The following is a 21,396-nucleotide window of genomic DNA, read 5'->3' on the forward strand; positions in this document are numbered from 1 at the left end:
ATGGCCATGTTCTAGAGGCATTCTCTCCTGACATTTTGGCTACATCTATGGCAGGCATCCTCAGAGGTTGTGACCTCACAACCTCTGAGGACATTTGCCATAGATGCAGCCGAAACATCAGGAGAGAATGCCTCTAGAACATGGCCATATAGCCCAAAAAATCCGACAACAACCCTATGTTGAATTGGTTGAGACTTGATGAAATATTCATTGAAAAACTATAGCAAAATGTGCTGCAGGATGCCCCACAAAAACAAAGTTTTTGCAGTTTGATAAACTGTTTCCATGCTGGTATGTTTTTATGATAGAACCAATTGGGAAATTACATTTATAATCCAGGAACAAAAATTGTGTTACATACTGTAATTAAACAAAACACAGCCGAACAAAACGGCTCTCTGTGCACAACTTTGAACCAGCAAAACAAAGAAGCACAGGTATGGACTCTTCTTGCTTGGAAGCTTGGAGGTGACAACTTCCCATAAGTGAAGAGGAATTTTAAAGGCTTGTAGAGAAAACTAGGGTTTATCTTATATTCAAAGCATGTACTTTTATTACTAGGCTATAAGTTCTCACTTTTTAAAAAATCCTGTATAAAACTGAGGCTCTGGCTGTGCCTATCATTATCATCATAATGTGTTGCTTAATGATTATATGTTGCTTACATGTCTATTCAAATGGAAGAGGAGAGATTTCCCAAAGCACTAGACATCTGGCAGAGCTCAGTACATTGGGAAAGTAGCCAAGAGGGAGGATTTTCTTACGTAGTGATAGATTCAGGGTTGGGAGACTGTAGCCCTCCAGATATGATTCTGTAGGTTTGTTCTTAAGTTGAATTTGTTTGTAAGTCAGATCGGGTTCACTGTTAAAGTGTAACTCCAGCCAGGGATAGAGATAGATAGAGATATAGAGCTTTGGATAGCATAGGGGGGAGGGTTAACACCTCTGCGGTGTTTGTTTTGGTATTATCTGTGCCCTGTTCAGGGATTGATGATAAATCTTCAGTTGTTATTATCTGTGCCCTGTTCAGGGATTGGTGATAAATCTTCAGTTGAGACACCCCCCCCCATAACTCTTTCAGGAGTTCATTTCCCTTCAAAGGGGCAGATATGTGTCATTTCCTGTTGTTTCACTCCTGTTCTTAACTATGAATTGTTTGTAAATCAGATGTTTGTAACTCGGGTGCTGCCTGTACTACCATCATCCCTCATCACTCATCAGGATGGCTGGGTCTGATGGAAACTGAAATCTTACAGTATCTGGAGGGGCACAAGTTCCCTATCTTCACTTTAGAACAGGGTCCTCAAACTTTTTAAACAGAGGGCCAGGTCACAATTCCTCAAACTGTTGGAGGGCTGGATTATAATTTGAAAAATCATGAATTAATTCCTATGCATACTGCACATATCTTATTTGTAGTGAAAAAAGCCATTTAAAAATAATACAATAATTAAAATTAAGAACAATTTTAACAAATATAAACTTATTAGTATGTCAGTGGGAAGTATGGGGCTGCTTTTGGCTGATGAGATAGGATTGTTGTTGTTGTTGTTGTTGTTGTTGTTGTGTGCTTTCAAGTAGTTTCAGACTTTGGTTGATCCTGAGCAAGGGCCGGGCAAATGACCTTGGAGGGCCGTATCCGGCCCCCGGGCCTTAGTTTGAAAAGACTATTCATCCAGCAGGTGGTCCTGCAGAATAAGCTAGGGATTCAAAGATGGTGAAACTAAGAAGGCAAACCATAATTGAATCATTAGCCACTTTCTAGGTGGTGACAGCAGGATAATGAAGAGACAGCACTTGTGGAAGGAGGTCTTAGACGGCTTAAATCTTATGTAATGCTAGACCTGTATCTTGATTCTCAGGAAATCCTAGTTGTCATCTTTAATTAGAGAATTAAAAGATCTTCTGAGTGCAGCGCTGTCTTAAGACCTTGTGGGAGGTGATTTAGCACGGCTACAACCAAGAATTTGGCTGTCCACACTAATTGTGCAAAATGTGTTTTCCCAAAGAATTTGTACACATCTACCTATTTCTATCTACTACAAAATCTTTATGACAGTTTTTCTGTTCTTTATTCAGTGTTTCCCTTTGAGCAGAAATAGTGGTTTCTGTAAAGTATTGTTTAATTTATAATTTACAGAACTTCCTTAATAGTGGTGGTAGTAGTACTATTGGGAGAGGGGGGTAAAATTCACAATTGAACAATATTTAGATTAGAACCAGCCAAAATGACAAAACTTTTAAATTCTCCAAACCTCTTTAGCAAGCTAATTGTCACAAAAACAAGAGAAGGAGATGGAGGAAGGAAACAGGAAGTTTGTACAAAAAGCATGTTCTTCTTTTCAGGACAGTTCCTCCACAACACTTCAGAACGTTTTACTACAGGGAAAACACCGTAGAGCAATATTCAATTTCTCAGACAGCAAGAAGGAAACTGTTATACTTTCTCATCTTTATTTATTTATTTTACCATATTTATACCTCGCCCTTCTCACCACGGAGGGACTCAACGCAGCCTTACAACAGATAGCAATTTGATGCCATATATACATATATTAAAAATAAACAATTGCAATTAAAACCAAACAATTAAAACATAAATTATTAAACATCAATTAAAATCATCCAAATCATAATCCAGGGTCATTCCATTTGTCAATCACATTTGATTCATGATCATTTATTGCAGTGATCCCAAAGCTACATCTTAAGTTTTTTCCCTGAAGGTCAGGAGAGAAGGGGCTGGTCTGATTTCATTGAGGAGGGAGTTCCATAAATAAGGGGCCACCAATGCGAAGGTCCTGTCTCTCGTCTCCACCAGTTGCACCTGTGAAAGAGGTGGGACTGAAAGCATGGCCTCCCCGGATGATCTTAAACTTTCAGTGGTTCTCAACCTGTGGGTCCCCAGATGTTTTGGCCTTCAACTCCCAGAAATCCTAACGGTAAATTTGCTGGGATTTCTGGGAGTTGTAGGCCAAAACACCTGGGAACCTACAGGTTGAGAACCACTGCCCTATATTGTTCGTAGAGGGAGCTAAGTTTGGAATGGTAAGCTGGGCCTTAGATGAAAATAGTTGACGGCTTACATCCTCAGACTGAAAATTAGCTATGTATTATGACCATGAAACCTGCAGTTAGATATTGTCATAAGATAAGAGGTTGCTGAATGAGTCATCAGTAGTTGTGCAAGTATCAGCTTACTCCTAACAAAGTATACAGTGAGCTCTTGATACCTGCTGGGATTTGGCTAACAACAACAACAACTTTATTTTTATCCCATGCCTTCCTCTCTCTGAAGGGCCTTGGGGCAGCTTACATAGGGCCAAGCCCAATCAACAGTTAAAACATATTTAAAATACATCCCCACCCTGGTTATGGATACCAAAATCTATGGATGCTCAAATCCCATCATATACAATGGAGTAATCAAATCCTTAAATAAAATGGCAGAATTTGTCATACATACATACATATTCAAGCTGTGAATGGTAGAGTTTGTGAATTCCCAATCCATGGATACGGAGGGCCAACTGTACTTAGAAGAAGAACCAGTAGGAGGTCTTTTGATTGGTCCTAGTATATTATTATATTAAGAATATTTCACCCTTTTAAATATAATAGTTCAAGGACATATCCTTCCAGATCATTTTATAACATGAACTGGTCATCTTTTCCCTCAACATATTTCTTTCTGCTCCTGGTTGAACTACTGTGGCCAGCACAAAACATATCTAGTTCATCTTACTGTGGTCAGACTTTTTAGTCAATATCATAGTCAGTATAATACAATTGGCCCTACATATCCATGGATTCTGCGCCAGTGGATTCAACCATCCACAGCATGAAATTATACCCTCCCTCAAAAGAAAATCCAAAAAGCAAACCTTGATTTTCCATTTTATATAGGGAAAGCATTTTACTACATAATTCTAAATAAGTATCCAGGGATTTTGATATCCATGTGGCATCATGAAACCTAATCCCAGCAGATATTAAGGGCCCATAATACTCAGTATGGTTCTTTTTAATTCTGTGCCTGTTAAAATGCAATTGAGGTCTATTACTTTTAGATATAATCAAATATGAGTAGGGGATTTTTTGTACTGTTGTTTAGTTTTTAGTATCGTTTTATTACTGAGTTTAGTGTTATTTTGTAATTTCATGTTTGGAAGAGACAGGACTATTGTGGCAAGAATGCTTCCAGGGAACGTGATACATTTTCAGATAAGGCAGCATACACTTCGGCTTGGTGTAAAGATTATTCTCTGCTCATTGGTGATAAGGCTCCCATTTCATTACTGCAGCAGGTTCCCTAAGGTTGAGCAAGACATTTTTTTTCATAACCCGCCACCTCTTGCTGCCGCTCAGAAAAGTACAATACTGACAGACTTGGAGGATGATGTCAGCCTTCACTTCAAAAGCTTGTGAATTGTGGGCAGCATGGATGCTATTTTTGGGTGGCTCCATTTTTGATCCTCACAGTCTGCATTATCCAGATGAGGGACCATCAAAACCATTTAACTGTTTATGGTGCATCATGCTGTCAGAGCTAACCTGGCACTTAATGTCAATAAGGCTATCATCTTTTACACCTATTTAGTAATGGTTGCTGTTGTGTTCCTTCATCATTTCTGACTTGTAACGACCCTAAGGGGTTTCTGGGCAGTGCTTGTTTGGGGAGATTTGCCCTTGCCTTTCTCTGAGGTTGAGATAGTGACTTGCCCAAGGTAGGTTTCCATGGTCAAGTGTGGGTCAAGTGTCCTAGTCCAACATTCAAGCCATCATGTTGGCTCTCCAATTCTAAATGGAACTGAGGTAGGCAGTTGTGAGTAATCTATAGCAGACAGCATCCATATGTGTTCTCCCATTAAGATTTGAATGCAGATTCATCCAGCTTAGATGCAGATGTGCTTGTTACCACTGAACTATAACTGGAGCTGTTAGTAATACTCAGTAGAAAAAAAATGGAAATTGAGACAAATCTTGGATAAGGGAAATCAAGATCCCTGGTGTCAGCTTGGCCATGAAGGTTTACTGTTTGCCTTTCAAATAATAAGTTCCTCCTTATATAATGATGATGATGATGGTGATAATAATAATAATAATAATAATAATAATAATAATTTCTAGACCTCTCTCTCCCCGAAGGGACTCAGGGCAGTTTACATGTACAAAGGCAAACATTCAATGCCTTAAAATAGATGGAAACAAATAAAATAATACAAAATAATGAAGAATAACAACAGAAAATTTACAACAAAGAATTATGCATAAAAATAACATTAAAATAATAATATAATAATAATAATAAAACTTTATTTATACCCCGCTCCATCTCCCCCAGGGGAACTCGGGGCGGCTTACATAAGACCACGCCCATCAATACAATAAACACAATATTACACAAAAACATAAAATGCAAAAACCAATATAATAGACAACACCTCAATATAAAATCAAATATCAAAACATAAAACTATCCATTAAGATATAAAAACTAAAACATTAATAAACATTACAATGTACACCCTAAAACAAATTATGAGACATTACATAAAAATGGCTGACAACAGTGTTACATTTAAGACATATCATTACAACCATCTAATACACGTAGATTAGCCAGCAGTCCTAATCCTCCTCTCTTTATGCAAAAGTGCATAGGTGCATTTTTAAAAGTTTCTTAAAAGAGAGAAGGGCCATTATTTTTTTTTTTAGGGAGGGAGTTCCAGAGACAGGGAGTGATCACAGAGAAGGCCCCCTCTTTCATTCCCACCAACTGAGCTTGTGACGGGGGTGGGACTGAGAGGAGGGCCTCCTCTGCAGACCGCAGTGCACGTGATGGTCTATACAGGGAGATGCAAATTGACAAATAGCCTGGACCCCAAAGTGTTAGGGCTTTGTATTTAGCCTGGAAGCAGACTGGCAACCAGTGGAGCTGTTGCAGCATGAGAGTCGTCTTCTCATGATACGACGCTCCAGTTAGCAATCTAGTCGCTGATCTCTGTACTAATCTTCAAAGGCAGCCCCACATAGAGAGCATTGCAGTAGTCCAAATGGGATGTGACTAAGGCATGGACTTTATGCACCCTCTTCTCAATATATTCTTTGAGTAGAAAGAATGTATCATAAAATATGTGTAATGCTTTAAAATAAGAGACCTGAAGCCCTTCCAGAAAGTAAGGGAAGGATTTGGTGGGTATCCACTCCACAAATATATGTGTAAATGGATTTATATCAGCACTGTGTATAATAGCCATCGGCTGTAAAGGAGCACATGGAAATAAATCATTTTAAAGAGCAATAAAAGGTGGCATTTTCAAAACATCTTTCTTAATTTGGTTCATTGAAGTTCTGTATTTCCTCCTGTATGCTGTTAAGTCTATGAGGGCCTTGCAGTCATTGTTTGAAATCTAATGTGTTGGGGGTTTTTTTGTTCCTCTAGGAGGTTTGGCTCCAGATCCACCTAAAATGACTTCCTCTGCAAGTCAGCCAGATCTTTTAGGTGGCTGGGATTCTTGGGGAGATTCCCCTCCTGTTAGCACCCCAGCACCAGCACCATCTAAGAAGGCAACCCTGGAAGGTATTGTCCAATAGTGTCAAGAGATTAGTGATATTAAATGTGAGCTGGATGGAGTGGACAAAATGTGGGCTGGGTGGAGTATCCTCTGCTGGATTTGGGGAGGGGGGAGCTTCTGATTTTGCTGCTGTTGGTATTTAACTCTGCTAAAGCAGTTCAAATTTACCAGTAAAATGGGCCATATCAGGAGTGTGTGCCCTGTTTTCAAGCAAAGTTGTGCTTCTGAAAGCATGATTAACTGGAGAACAAGGCATGGCATAATTTATTCTAAATTTATTCTGTTCTGATGCTTTCATCAACTTGACAGCAGGGAGGATATGAGACCCAGTGTGTTTACAGTCAGTACATTTGTTCATAATTGATATGTGGGTGAGATAGGTGTAGCCATAGGGTTGCATCTGGTCTTCAGGGTGTTTTTGTTACAGCACATAGAACCCCCGGGCATAAAAAAGTTCCCCTAAATGCCCTCATGTCATGTTTTGGCATAGTCCTGGGCCATTTTAGGGCCAAGAGAGGCCTTTTTCTAAAACAGTAATAGACCATGAAATTACTTATGACCTTTTTAGCAAAGTGAAAAACAGCCCAGGATGCTTTCCAAAATATGATGAAAATTTTCCCAGGTGTCCAAGAGGATTTTATTTTATTTTTCCAGATAGTAACCCTCCAAAGTCTCCTGGGAGTTCAATCCAGCCCCTAGCCTCACATATATACCAACTGTTGATTTATTGTTGTATCTGCTGCATGAATTTTCTACTTTTCTTGTATTATAAATATATAACAATATGCATTTCCATGAAACATCTTATTTCTGGACAACACTCTCAAAGAGAATATCCCAGCCTACTATCAGGAGGCAGGCTTAACAGCGTAGGAACATGAGACCTTTTGCCACTACTTTTGCACAGTTTAGTAATTGCAATTCACTTTGTAGGCCAAGCTTTTACAACAGGAGGCCCTACGAATGTTCCCTCAGGCCTCTCCTTCAGTCAAGCAAAATCGCAGAACTTTGATCCTTTCGCTGACCTCGCTAACCTGAAAGCTGGCCTTCCAGGTAAGTGTGTAAGTAAAAGATAGAAAATGTCAATACTCTGTACAACTAAGGTAGATAATGTACCTGAAACATGGGGTGACTTGCAAAGTAAAGTTTCGTTTTAAAAAAGACTTATTTCCCATTTTGCTATACATTTTGTTTTCGGTTCAGTCAGAATGGAAAGCCAGTCATAACCCTCTTGACTTCTGTTACTAAAGTCAGTTTACTAAACGTCTGGCATGAGCTCTCCTTTAAACAACTAGTTTCAAAATTCAGCTGTTGATCTTGATTTGTTGCTGCTGTTAGGTTTCTGCACAGAACTCCTGATTTAAGCTTGGAAATGAAGCCCTGCTTGAGTCTGCATTTTGGATCTAATCTATAGAACGGGTTAATTGGAAAGGTCTGTGTGGGAGACTAAAATTGGGTACCATCACTTTCCAACATTCAGCTTTCTAGTGTCTCAGCTTGGTTGCTTCACAGGCTAAGAGTAGGGTATTCACTCTCCTAGCATGGAATAACAAGGAGGTCTATCGGTCATAGGGGCTTGGGAGTATTTTAGCAACTATCAAAAACTTGCAAATTTTGAGCTGCATGTGCTGTGTAGGAAACAATCTGCAGACTTCCAAATCTTCCAAAATGTCCCTTTGTTAGTCCCTGCATAGCTTCCACCCTGGTGCCATTCAGGTCCAAGAAGGTTGCATAAACCACTTTGTGCATGCTCAGCAACGCTCCATGAATGTCATTGGGATTGCTCTCTGTAATTAATTAGGGCAGCCAGAGGATGTAGGGTCAGGTTCTTCTGTGAGCAATTTTCACAGCTGTCAGAAGAAGCTCATCTACACATTTTTATTTTGCCTCCAGGCCTATTATAATAGCTTCCTCCAGTTTAGTCATGCCTTTCACTCCTCCAGTGAGAGTATCATTTGCATCCAGGGTGGGCAGTATGTGGCATGTTCGCTACTGAATTGCAACTTCCATCTGCTCTAGCCAACACATCCAAGAAAGGGAAATATCTGGAAAGTCACACGCTGCTCTTCCTTTCTTTCTGTATGTAGTTCCAATCAGTATGCACCAATATGTAAATATCTTGCATATTTACATGGGTTAATATGCCAGTCCACTAGCAGAAATCTCTTTGTGAAGACATCTCTCCTTTTATTTTAAAAAATACACTTCCCTTCCTTTCTGTTTTTATACCTAAAATAGCTTGTCCCATAACAACACAGCCATGGTGTTTGCTACGCGGTTAGCAACAGGATTGATCTTTAATTAGACAGAATAAGTTAACCTCATCCAGCAGTAAATAGTAAGAGTGGCAACAGAAGTTACTTGTTACTCCATCTCCAGCCTTCTAACCGTTCTCTCTTCTTGAAGTAGGACAGAGTTGTCTGTGCCAAATAGCCTATCTTCTTCCCCTAAAGTGCCTTGCTTTTGAGTGTGGTGGAAGCTTTTCTCCCTTTTACCAGTATGGGATTTAGGTGCAACCAAATCTTCAAGGAATTAAGTTTTGTTTGCTTTTCCTTCAATTTCTTTGTGAGGGCCTTGAGAGCCAACTCTGGGGAAACGGTCATTTTAAAATAATAATGAAACAACTCCCTTTCAAACCAGTCAGCTTTTATATGGAATGAGGAGGGGGGACCATCTTGCCCTTTGCCTCAAGAACCAAAGTGTCCATGGCCATTAGTGTTGAAGCAATATTTGGATGTCCATGGGTTAAACCAAACAGAGTCTCTTAGAAGTCTGCAACAAAAACTCTGATCCTTGTTTTTCAGGTGCTTCAAGTGGGGGTTTCTCTGCTGGTAGTTTTGCCCCCAAATCCACTCCTTCACAAAAGGCAGGGCATCCTTGGCAGGCCAGCAAACCACAAGCAACTAGCTCATCATGGCAGTCTCACTCACAACCAAAACCACCAGAACAAGCCAAGCCGAGCGTGCAGCCGAAACCCAACTACACGGTGAATTTCAGCGTTATTGGGGGGCGTGAAGAGAGAGGCATCAGAGCCCCAGGCTTTGGTAAGTTCCTTTTGGGGAGAATTTAAAGGATATGCTTTGAACTGCTTTTACATGGAGTTAGCAACATGTGGACTGCAACTGCTATCATCCCAGCAGGCACAGTGGGGTGGAAAGGTGAGAGTTGCAATTATCTGCAATTGTACTTTTTAAAATGCTTGAAGGCCATGAGGAGAACTTTGGCTATTTCTGACATCACTTTTATAATCACATACCATATATACTTGAGTATAAGCTGAGTTTTTCAGTTCTTTTTTTAGGTTGAAAAAAAACCCTCGATTTATGCTCGAGTCAAAGATTATTATTATTATTATTATTATTATTATTATTATTACATTTATTATTTTACTCTATTCATTATTACTATTATTGTTATTATTACATTTACATTATTTCACTCTATTATTATTTTATTACATGTATTATTTTACTCTATTATTATTACATTTATTATGTTACTTTATTATTGTTACTAGATGTCTCCTGCCATATGTTGCTGTGACCCAGTCTGTGTATATGTGTTTTGTGTGTGTATGTATGCATATATATGTATATATATGATTTTGCACATGCGTTGTAATGTATTTTGTATTTTTTGGCTTTTTAAGTCTCTTTTACGTGTTTTTATGTGTGATAGTCGCTTGTTGTCCTGATAGGTGTATTGTGTCCAAATTTGGTGTCAATTCGTCCAGTGGTTTTTGACTAATGTTAATCCCACAAACGAACATTACATTTTTATTTATATTAGACTAGCCGTCCCCTGCCATGCGTTGCTGTGGCCCAGTTCGTGTATATGTGTTTTGTGTGTGTATATATGTGTGTATATATATTTGTGCATATGTGTATATATGTGGTTTTGCGCATGCGTTGTAATGCGTTTTTTTGTTTTTTAGCCTTTTAAGTCTCTTTTGTGTTTTTCAGTGTTTTTATGAGTGATGGTCACTCATTGGCCTGATAGGTGTATTGTGTCTAAATTTGGTGTCAATTCGTCCAGTGGCTTTTGAGTTATGTTAATCCCACAAACGAACATTAGATTTTTATTTATATAGATTACAGTTATTATTTTACTTTAGTATTATTATTTTTATTACATTTATTATTTTATTCTCTTTATTATTATTGGAAGGATATGTAAGCACGTTTACATTGAAGAAGATCAGAATAATGGTTTCATCAGAGTTAGAAAGTCTTATCTTAAATTACAGTTTTATGTAAATATTCAAAAACATTTAATCTACTGATGTCTCAATTAATGTAATTTTATTGGTATCTATTTTTATTTTGAAATTTACCAGTAGCTGCTCCAATTCTCACGCTCGGCTTATACTCGAGCCAATATATTTTCCTTTGTGTTAAAATTAAGTGCCTTGGCTTATATTTGAGTCAGCTTATGTTCGGGTATATATGGTATATAGGATTGGATCTGTATTGGTTGATTTGGATTGTCTAATTGTTAGTTAAAGTGCTGCTGCCATTATCTCTAAGAGATCTTTTCAGTATCAGTCGTCAACAACTAATGTTTCTTATGTAGATTCTACACTGGCCTCACCATTGGAATTAACAGTTCTGTTCTGCTAATGCAGCAATTCCTGCCTGAAATCTTAGACTAGTATCTCCATTTTGAGGATTGCACTCTGAGTTATCCTATGAGAAGTCTCTTGATAGAGTCTCATCTCCTGGTGGTATTATTCTCAGCTTGTCTCTCACACACTCAAATTCCCTCATCATGTTAAGGTGCACATTTGAGCGAAGGTCATCCGTGCTAAAGTATTTCTATTTATAGATCTGAAAGCTGGGCACCGAAGAAAGCTGGCAGGAAGAAAATTAACTAATTTGAAATGTGCTGGAGGAGAAGTCTCTTGATATCATTGACTGCAAACAAACAAACAAAAAGACAAATAAATGGTTCCAAGAGCAAATCAATTGTGAATTCTGATTAGGAGCCAAAATGACCAAATTGAATCTATTATACTTTGTGCATAACATGATATCCCCCAGTGGCGCAATGGATTAGACCCTTATGCCGACAGGACTGCTGACTGAAAGGTCAGCGGTTTGAATCCAAGGAGCAGAGTGAGCTCCAATCTGTCAGCACCAGCTTCCCATGTGGGGACATGAGAGAAACCTCCCACAGGAAGGTAAAACACCTGGGCGTCCCCTGGGCAACTTCCTTGTAAACAGCCAATTATTTCATACCATAAGTGACTTGCAGTTACTCAAGTCACTCCTGATATGAAAAAAAAAACAAAAACGAGATGACATAGCACATTGGAAAAGGCAACATATCTGTTTGTGCCTTCAAGTTGCCTATCAAGTTGGGGTGATCTCGTGAATTTCATAGGATTTTCCTAGATGAGGAATACTCAGAAGTGCTTTTACCAGTTCTTTTGAAATATAGCCTATAGCACCTGACAGTTATGGGTGGTTTTCTACCCAAATACTAACCAGAACTGACCCTACTTAGCTTCCAAGTTCAAACATGATAGTTAGTCCCTGGAAAAGATAAAACTAAAGGCAGTATGAACATCGGTAGATTGCATTACAAGTGGATAGACCCTTATCAAGGAAGGCACAATTCTTAGTTTGCCAGACATGGACAAGGTGGCCCATTCATATCAATTGCTATAAATGGCAGTACTTGACAATAACAACAACAGTGGTTGATGATGTCATTGTGTGCCTTGAAGTCATTTCTGACATGGCAACCCTAAGAATTTTCTTGGATTTGTTCAGAGAGGGCATGCCTTGGGCTTCTTCTGAAGCTGTAACGTTGGCTTCCTCTGTGGCCAAGTGGGGATTCACGCTCTGGCCTCCATAGTAGTTATTCAGCCTTCAAACCTTGATACCATGCTGGTTCTAGCTAGCTATGGATGGTTTTCTTTAAGCAGGCTCCTTTTTTCTGCCAGCTTTTAACAAACAGAGTCAAATACCTGAGCCAGATTGTGATATTTGAACCTAGAATCTCATGGGTTTGAACTTCATAGAATCATAGAATTGGAAGAGACCTTGTGGGCCAACCAGAAAACCCCCTGCAAAGAAGCAGGAAAATCACATTCAAAGCACCCCTGACATATAGCTATCCAACCTCTGCTGAAAAGCCTCCAAAGAAGGAGCCTCCACCACATTCCGGGGCAGAGAGTTCCACTGCTGAACAGCTCTCACAGTCAGGCAGTTCTTCCTAATTTTCAGATGGAATCTGCTTTCTTGTTGTGTGAAGCCATTGTTCTGCGTCCTAGTCTCCAGGGCAGGAGAAAACAAGAGAGGACTGTTAACAGCTCTGAAGTCCCAACCCATGAGGTTCATAGTTCAAGCCTCATAGTACCTTATAGTTCAAGCCCCATAGTACCTCATGATAAAAGCAGTCCTATTTGTTATAAAATGGGGCTGTGGTGGCGCAGCGGGTTAAACCACTAAGCTGCAGAACTTGCTGACTGGAAGGTTGGCGGTTTGAATCTGCGGGACAGGGTGAGCTTCTGTTGTTAGTCCCAGCATTTGCCAATGTAGCAGTTTGAAAACATGCAAATGTGAGTAGATTAATAGGTACTACTTCAGAGGGAATATAATGGTGCTCCATACAATCATGCTGGCCACATGGCCTAGGAAGCATCTACCTACGGACAATGCCAGCTCTTCAGCTTAGATGAGCGTCACCACCCAGAGTCAGACTCGACTAGACTTAATGTCAAAGGGAAACCTTTATCTTTACCTTTATTTGTTCAAAAACACACAGAACTGACTAATCATAGGGAGTATGGATTTAGTCCAGACTGAACCCCATTCCAGGATTCATTCAGATTATGATTGATGAGTCCTTCTAAAATTTATAGATTTTTTTTTAAATATGACTAAGTATAGATCTAATCTACATATGTCGTTTAAAAGAGAATGCTGGAAATCTGCATTAATGGGTAGAGTCTTTTAAATTCCCAAGGAAGCACAGGGAAATTAGATACAAAGACATGAAAACATGTAGGTACGATATATTTATATAACTATTTTTTTCCTACTATGTAGAGGCTGTGTGAGTGTGTGTACAGATCCTCGGTAATTGCTTTTGGCCTGTAAAACTACTCATTTACTGAAAAGGAAAATTTATGGCTCAAAACATGTTCAAAATGTCTAGAATTGCCTAATTAGTGCACTTCTGAGCACGTTCACTGGGGAATACATCTCACTGAAGGAATTAATTTTGGATAAGCAGGGACATTCTTGGACTCTTGATGTGTAACTGTTTCCCAAGTGACGATGGATGGATGAGTTTCATTATGATTCATACGATTTGGTGTTACAACTATGTTGGTTCAGATACAGGATTTTTTGCTTCTTTGTCGCTTGTCATTGACCAGTGAGTTTCATAGTTTTTATCTCGTTTGCCAGGACAAAAACCCAAAGTGTCAGAAAACGATTTTGAGGATCTTTTGTCGAATCAAGGGTTTGCTGCAAAATCTGACAGAAAAGGACCAAAGACCATTGCAGAGATGAGAAAACAAGAAATGTCTAGAGATATGGACCCTCTAAAATTAAAGGTTAGATGTTTTTATACTGAACCCTTCCAGTCCTGCCACCTCTTATGTGTGTTTGGATAGAAGTCAGTGCCTGAACTGCATGTAACATCAAAGAGCTTTCTGTAAAAGAGCTGGAGAGGATAAAGGCATGATTTCTTAGTGTTGGTATTGTAGGAATGGGGAGGAATGTGGCCCAGATGGGGAGCATATGCATTGTTTGCTGAAGGTTCCAGGTTCAATCCCTTAAAAGAATTTCAAATGAAAGAGCTGTGCAAAGACCCTGGAGAATGCCTGCCAGTCAAAAGAAATGATGACAGCTCTGATGATAGCTTTGTGTGTTCAAAGCTTTAGAAAATCGTGATGGAACATTGCAATGACTCTAAAAAAACTATCAAATTTCTGTGTCTTTAGTGTGAACTTTACTTTTTGAGCAACATTGCCCAGAATTCCCAACCAGCAAAACCACTGGTAAATTTTAGGACTATCTTCCCTAAAAGGGAACTTTTCCAAGTTTGGTTTAATGAGTAGTGGACTTTCTCAAGGACAAAGACATGAAGTTGGCTCTCCATTACTTCTCTTCAAATATATCTCTTGAGCACCAAGTTTAACTCCACTGACTGAAGAGTTCTTTTTTATTATCTCAGGGAAACATGGTGAAGAGGCTAGGCCCCTTTAAAACCTCTGAAGCCAGTTTCCCAAATGAGGTTCAGAGGTGAGGAGATGAAACACAAAGATTTTATTTCAAAAATCAAAAAACTTGTGGGCAGCATCATGAAAGAAATTGCCACCCCGAGACGCAGCTTGGTTAGGGCTTTATAGAATTTTCAAGGACATTTCACACCTCCAAAAATCCTTTTTCCCAGTCTCTTTTTCCGTTCCATTCCCCTTTGATCCTTCCATGGTACCTTTGATTGGATGCTTATCAAAACAGTTCAGGAAGGCGGTTTCCCAAAACTTCTCAAATTCAATCATTCAGTATATCAGTATACCATCTGGGATTTCCTGGGACTGTTTCGGTTTTCATTTGGTTCAATTTATCAAAATAAAAATACATCAAAAGTAATTTTTTGCCTGCTTGTGTGAGTTCCCTGGGTCACACAGACTTCTCTGCATCTCTACAGAAGGTGATAGCCTGTTTATTGCCCTGCTTCTCTCCTTTCAACTGCCATTTGTTGCATGTTTTCTTTGTTCTTTATGTGTTTCTCATGTGTATATTCTTCTAACACTAAAACTAAGGCTATTTATTCATACTATTGCCATTTATGAATCTGATCAAATCAAATTTAATCAGGTGTGCCTTGTCCCTTTCATTGGAGATGGAAGAACTTACACAGAGTGGTGGTTCAGTGATGCAGAAAGTGGTAGTTTGGTGGCTGGATTTTTGTGTGTGATTAGACCTATTCCTTCTACCCCAGTGAAAAAAGAAAGAAGCTCTGGTGTCTGCTCTGATCAAAGAGCTACGCTCTCCAAGAAAAAAATAAACCTATGAAAAGTCCTATTCCTCAAACCAGGCTTTCCCACAATTCTGTTTGTGCCACTTACCAGTCTATTAAATGCCAAGTGGCTCAAATAGAATTGTGGGAAAGCCTGGTTGATAAAATGCCAAGTTTGCTAACTTTGTGTGTGTGTGTGTGTTTTTTTAAAATACAATACAACTGTTTGGTTCACTCCAGACATGATAAATAAATTTGAGCCACTTACTGTGGTCTGATAATATAAAATGGGGTGGGGAATCTCTTATTTACTTACGTACTTACTTACTTACTTACTTAGGTGATTCCTTGTTAGCTGAGTAGGATAGTCTTCCAGGATCAGTGTTCTGGTGGGTCCGTAGGTAGGTGACTGTGGAGCCAGGTTCTTGATCCCAGCTCTGTTCTAATCTGTAAAACCTTTTTTGCTTAGCTTTCTGGCTTCCTGAAAAGAAATAACATTTGCCAGAGACAAGCTGGCTTGTGGAAATTTGAAATCTTCCATTACATAACTATATGCAAACATTTTTAATGGTAAAGTAGACATTAGGGAACTTAGTGCCTTCTGTTTTTCAAAAAATCTATGTGACATAAGTCCTGACAAGCATGAACAGTGTTCAGTGATAAATAATAATAATAATACATACATACATACATACAAAAAGTCATTATAAAAAGTATAAACATAGTACTATATAACAATAGTACATATTTAAAATTAAAAAGCCAGTTCAATACTAATTACGTCAGGCAGCTCAGCTTCCAGTGGCCAAGATTACAAAGTGGGGCTCGACAACTATGAGAGGCCTGGACTAGTACAATGAAGTGGACTAGGGCCTGGAGAGTGGGTAAAGTGCAAGCATGGCCTACCTAATGGTTCAGGTGGGACCTGGAGCTATTTATTTTCAAGGTCTGCTGCATAACTACAAGAGGGCTTGTCTAATGGGGGTAAAGTGCATGACAAGGTCCTAACTAATGGCCAGGGTGGTGCCTGGGATTGTTGAGAGATATAGTCCAAAACTACGATGATGATGTTGAGAGATCTAGTCCAAAACGTTTGAAGTCTCTCAGTTTATCTCTCACTGGTTTAAATTTAATTAATAGATATATGTTGGAAATGGAACACAATACTGTGCAGTCGCTTTTTACATATATTTGAACCACTCTTCCATCTCTCTCTTTTTCTCTCTAGATTCTAGATTGGATTGAAGGAAAAGAGAGGAATATAAGAGCTTTATTATCTACTCTCCACACTGTGCTTTGGGAAGGTGAAACCAAATGGAAACCATGTGGCATGGCAGACCTGGTTACTCCAGATCAAGTGAAGAAGTACTACAGGAAGGCTGTGCTTGTGGTTCATCCAGATAAGGTGAGTCCTCACAGTTGCCCTTCAGTCTGCTACTCCCCAATTCCTCCTGTGTACCTGAAAAACAAAAAGACAGCCCTACTTCAAGTTGCCATCTAACTGCCTGGAGACACACTGTTCCCTTCATCAGGACACGTAGGTCAAGGCTTGCAGGCCAAATCTGGCTCACCATATCACTTTATGGGCCCTCCCAGATACTGAACTACAACTTCTGTAATACTCACCCTTAGACATCATGACTAGAGCTGGTAGGAGTTATGATACAATAACATCTGTAAGGCTTCAGTTTAGTCAGGATAGTGGGCTTTGAATTTAGATACAAGATTTATAGATATGATGCCTGACTTTAAAATGTCCTTTAACCAACCTCAGAGCCACAACTGCTGTTGGGCCGCAATTCCCGTTATTATTATTATTATTATTATTATTATTAACTTTATTTGTACCCCGCTAGCATCTCCCGTAGGACTCGATGCGGCTCACACAGGCCGAAGCCTCAAACACAATACAACAGAACATAATACAACAACAATACCAGAAGCAAATCAAAACAGTTAAGCAAAATAAACAACAACAATAACAGTACATCAAGACACTTTAAAACTGGGCTGGCCAGAGCAGTGGGTACAGGATTAAAAGTGCTGAAGTGGCAGGAGGAATGTAGGATTATAAAATAAGTGCGGTGTGCAGCGATCTTAATTCTACTAAAGTGCTTCTAGGACTTGGTGATGGGGATTCCTAATCTGAGAAGGCACATCGGAACAGCCAAGTTTTTAAATTCTTTCTGAAGACTGCCAATGTAGGGGCCTGTCTAAGATCTTTTGGGAAGGCGTTCCAAAGCCGGGGGGCCGCCACAGAAAAGTGATGAATGTTGGTGTTGTATAACATCTGGGGAAAGCGCACTGACAGCTATGTAAAAAAAATTATAGTTGGCTCTCTGTATCCACTGATTCTCCATCCATGGATTCAACACCTCTTTGAAGGCAATCATAAGGCTGATGTATTTATTTATTTATTTACTGTATTTGTATACCGCCTTTCTCATCCCGTAGGTAACTCAAGGCAGTTAACAGGACAAAATTCAATTCTTACAATGTCATAAATACAGTTAAAATATAACACATAATAAAAACTAAACAAATCAATAAAATATAAATTTATAGTGTCTCCTTGTTAAAAATGTTGTTTGGACCCATTGTCTAGTCATTCTATTTTCCTGTGTCAGTTACTCTGCATTTGCAAATGCTTGTTCAAAAAGCTACATCTTGACTTTTTTCCGGAATGTTAAAAGGGAGGTGGCTGATCTAATATCTATAGGGAGGGCATTCCACAGCCGAGGGTGAAAATGATGTAGCCCTTGGTGAAAATGAGTTTTGACACCTCTGTATTAGGGGGCAAATGTTCTTGCATGGCAGTTCAATTGGATCCCATAGAAAATGCTGTCCACGTTCACAGTAATGCAAAATGGAGGGGGCAATGCAATACCATTCCCAGGACTTTGGCCTTTAGTAAGTCTCGAACTGGCAACCAGGGAGATGCTGAATAGAGAGGCAAACCTAGCTGTCAGTGCCACCTTTTGGGTAGCGGAATGAAATAAAAGGGAACCAATCATACTAGGAAGGAAGCCTCTATTCCAAATGTCCGGAACAAGTTAGGTATTGATAAAGCAACTGACAGTTTGAGCAAGTAGGAGAACTAATCACTGTGCTTTTCTGTTGCCATGACTGAACAATAATTAAAGCAGGGACTAGAAAGCATTTGTGGAGTCCACAGACGAAACAAGACACATCTCAAGATGCTCAAAAGATGGTTGTTTAGTGACCTACTTCATGGACTACTTCATGGACTTCATGGACTACTCGGACCTCAGAAATTTCTAAACTAGGAACTCTCAAAATTTGATTTAACGGTTTTTTAATTGTGATTCTAGGATGCAGCATTTTCTGAGCATCTTGAAATGTTTGAACAATCCCCTAGTCTGATAAATGTAGTAATTTTGCAAGAAACGAATGCTAGAATGATACACAACAAAATTAGTTCACACTGAACAAGATCACTATGCTGGCTTTTGTATTCTATTATTATTATTATTATTATTATTATTATTATTATTATTATTATTATTTTACTGACACAAAAGCACAGTATGTCACAGCAAACAAGACATATATGCTGGATTTCATATCACAAAATCATAAGTTGAACACTTCCCAAGCATCTAGGACTATGTGATGTATTTTCAAATCATGCGTGCAAATCTAAGTAAGGTGGCTTTTTGCAGTTGAATAATAATAAATAAATAAATAAATAAATAAATAAAGCTTTATTTATATACCGCTCCATCTTCCCGAGGGGACTCAGAGCTGTTTCCAAGTAACATCACAAAACATACAGAGTAAAAACAACATAATCATAAGATTAACAAACAAAATATAAGCATAAAATTGTCACCATAACACACATATATTAAAAGTGATCCTGCCTGTTCAAGGCAATTAAAAATTTAAATTTAAAATTTAATAAGTATTATTATTAAACTGCAATAATAATAATAATAATTATTATTATTATTATTATTATTATTATTATTTACTCACCTCATGGCTTGAAATTAAGTACACCATAGTCCAGTGGTTCCCAATCTTTGGAGCTCCATGTGTTTTGGACTTCAACTCCCAGAAATCCCAGTCAGCTTACCAGTTGTTAGGAACTTTGGGAGCTGAAGTCCAAAACAACTGGAGGCCAAAAGGTTGGGAATCACTGCTATAGTCAAAACATATCAACATAAAATCCACACAGTAAAATACATTACTATAAAATCCGTATCTTAGAGCACACAGTACAATGATTAAAATGCAGTAGTAATAGAATGTAAAATTACTGGTTTAGAATCGACTGGCTAGACTTGCTGGAAGAGATTGGTCTTCAATTTGTCCGCTGATTTAGCTGTCAGAGCTTTTCTGGCAGATCTTTCTACAGTCGTGGGGCAGCTGATGAAAAGTTCCTCTGGGTCACAGTCGCCAATCGGGTTCTGGCTGGTTGGAGTCAGCAACCCTCAGAGGACCTCAGTGTCCTGAAGGATGGATTATGCCGGAGAAGGCAATCCTGTAGGTCACCTGGGCCCAAATCATGTAGGCTACTCTTTCTTTTGCTTTAACAAATGGCTTGTGACTCCAGTCCAGAAAACAATTTTTGAGGTGGTCACTGAATAAAGATTTACTCCCAAACCAAATGTAGTTGTGAATATGGTATCTTGCCTTTTGCTGTAGAAACAATGAGAGCTGTTTGTGATGCAGCTGGGCAGTTAAGTTATCATTTTTGTTCTCTTTTGTTTCAGGCCACGGGGCAGCCTTACGAACAGTATGCCAAAATGATCTTCATGGAGCTGAATGATGCGTGGTCAGAATTTGAAAGTCAAGGCTCAAAATCACTTTTCTGAAATGGCTCCATTTTGCACAGCGATGGGATGATTTCAAAATGTATTGGCAGCAAAACTGAATCTTGAGTGCTGTTAGTGTAATAACCTCCTGAGAGCAGGGAGTGGGGGGAGGTGGGGGGCCTTCCCGGTTGTTGCACATTTTGAAACTGTACACTCGCAAACGGGTGTGTACTGTAGGAAGCAGAATACGACACATGGCAGAAGTGGCCAACTGGGCCCATTGGCACTAGGAAGCTTGTGCCCTGAGGGTCCCAGGCTATCTCAGATGAGGTCAGAGGCACCTGTCATTCTGAGGATGGGTCTTGGTGTGGACAACATTTGCTGCGGGATACATCATCCACTTTGAATCCTGAATTAATAGTTTGACATTTTCATTTTTGCTCTCCATCTGAAAGAAAAACACACAACCTCAGCTTGCGTTTCTCTCCCCCATGCCCAGTAGTCCTTGTGATTTTTCATTTTGCTATCTACTTGTTTGCCTTACTCAAAGTGCTTTAGTTCCCTATCAGCTGTGAGCTTGCTCAGCATCTCTTGTCCTGGTTTCTGTGAGAGGTGTAAATTTTTCTTCTGTATTTTATGTAATCATTCCAATAATCATTCTGTAAATAATTAAACTGTTTTCTGACAACACCTGCATTCCTTATGCTGCATTGACAGTTGTTGGGCCAAATGTATTCCGACTGGAGGAAAAGTTTGGCTCATATTAATTTATAAGATGTGGATTTTGTTTTGGGTTTTTTTAAAATGGGAAAATTGGCTTTAATTGAAGTACTGCATGGTCTTGTCTTATTTATTATGATCCTTTTGGAGGCAAACTGTGTTAAATTTCTATAGTAAAACATATGCGTTATCTCTTTCCCCCCTCCTTACTTTACTGAATGGTGTATGTGCCTTTCGTCAGCATCGTTGAATTGTATACAAAGTAGGCAGGTTGGCATATTTGCAGAAATCGCAAAAGTGATTGCAGCAATTTTCTGCTTCGATATTGCTCTGACGGA

At 39.1% G+C, this 21,396-nt stretch overlaps 1 protein-coding gene across 1 annotated transcript in view; it reads left to right on the top strand.

Annotated features, from left to right (window-relative positions):
* GAK (cyclin G associated kinase) overlaps positions 1-21,026 on the top strand; it is a 106,590-nt gene extending 85,564 nt beyond the window's left edge. The window contains exons 23-28 of the mRNA XM_067463973.1: positions 6,446-6,583; positions 7,512-7,631; positions 9,383-9,622; positions 13,997-14,145; positions 16,786-16,962; positions 20,297-21,026. Coding sequence (XP_067320074.1) covers positions 6,446-6,583; positions 7,512-7,631; positions 9,383-9,622; positions 13,997-14,145; positions 16,786-16,962; positions 20,297-20,398 — 926 coding nt within the window. The 3' untranslated portion in view covers positions 20,399-21,026. The remainder of the gene's footprint in view (positions 1-6,445; positions 6,584-7,511; positions 7,632-9,382; positions 9,623-13,996; positions 14,146-16,785; positions 16,963-20,296) is intronic.
* Positions 21,027-21,396: the final 370 nt, after the last annotated feature.

Source organism: Anolis sagrei, chromosome 2 (assembly GCF_037176765.1).
Source record: "Anolis sagrei isolate rAnoSag1 chromosome 2, rAnoSag1.mat, whole genome shotgun sequence".
In the NCBI taxonomy this organism is placed as follows: Eukaryota; Metazoa; Chordata; class Lepidosauria; order Squamata; family Dactyloidae; genus Anolis; species Anolis sagrei.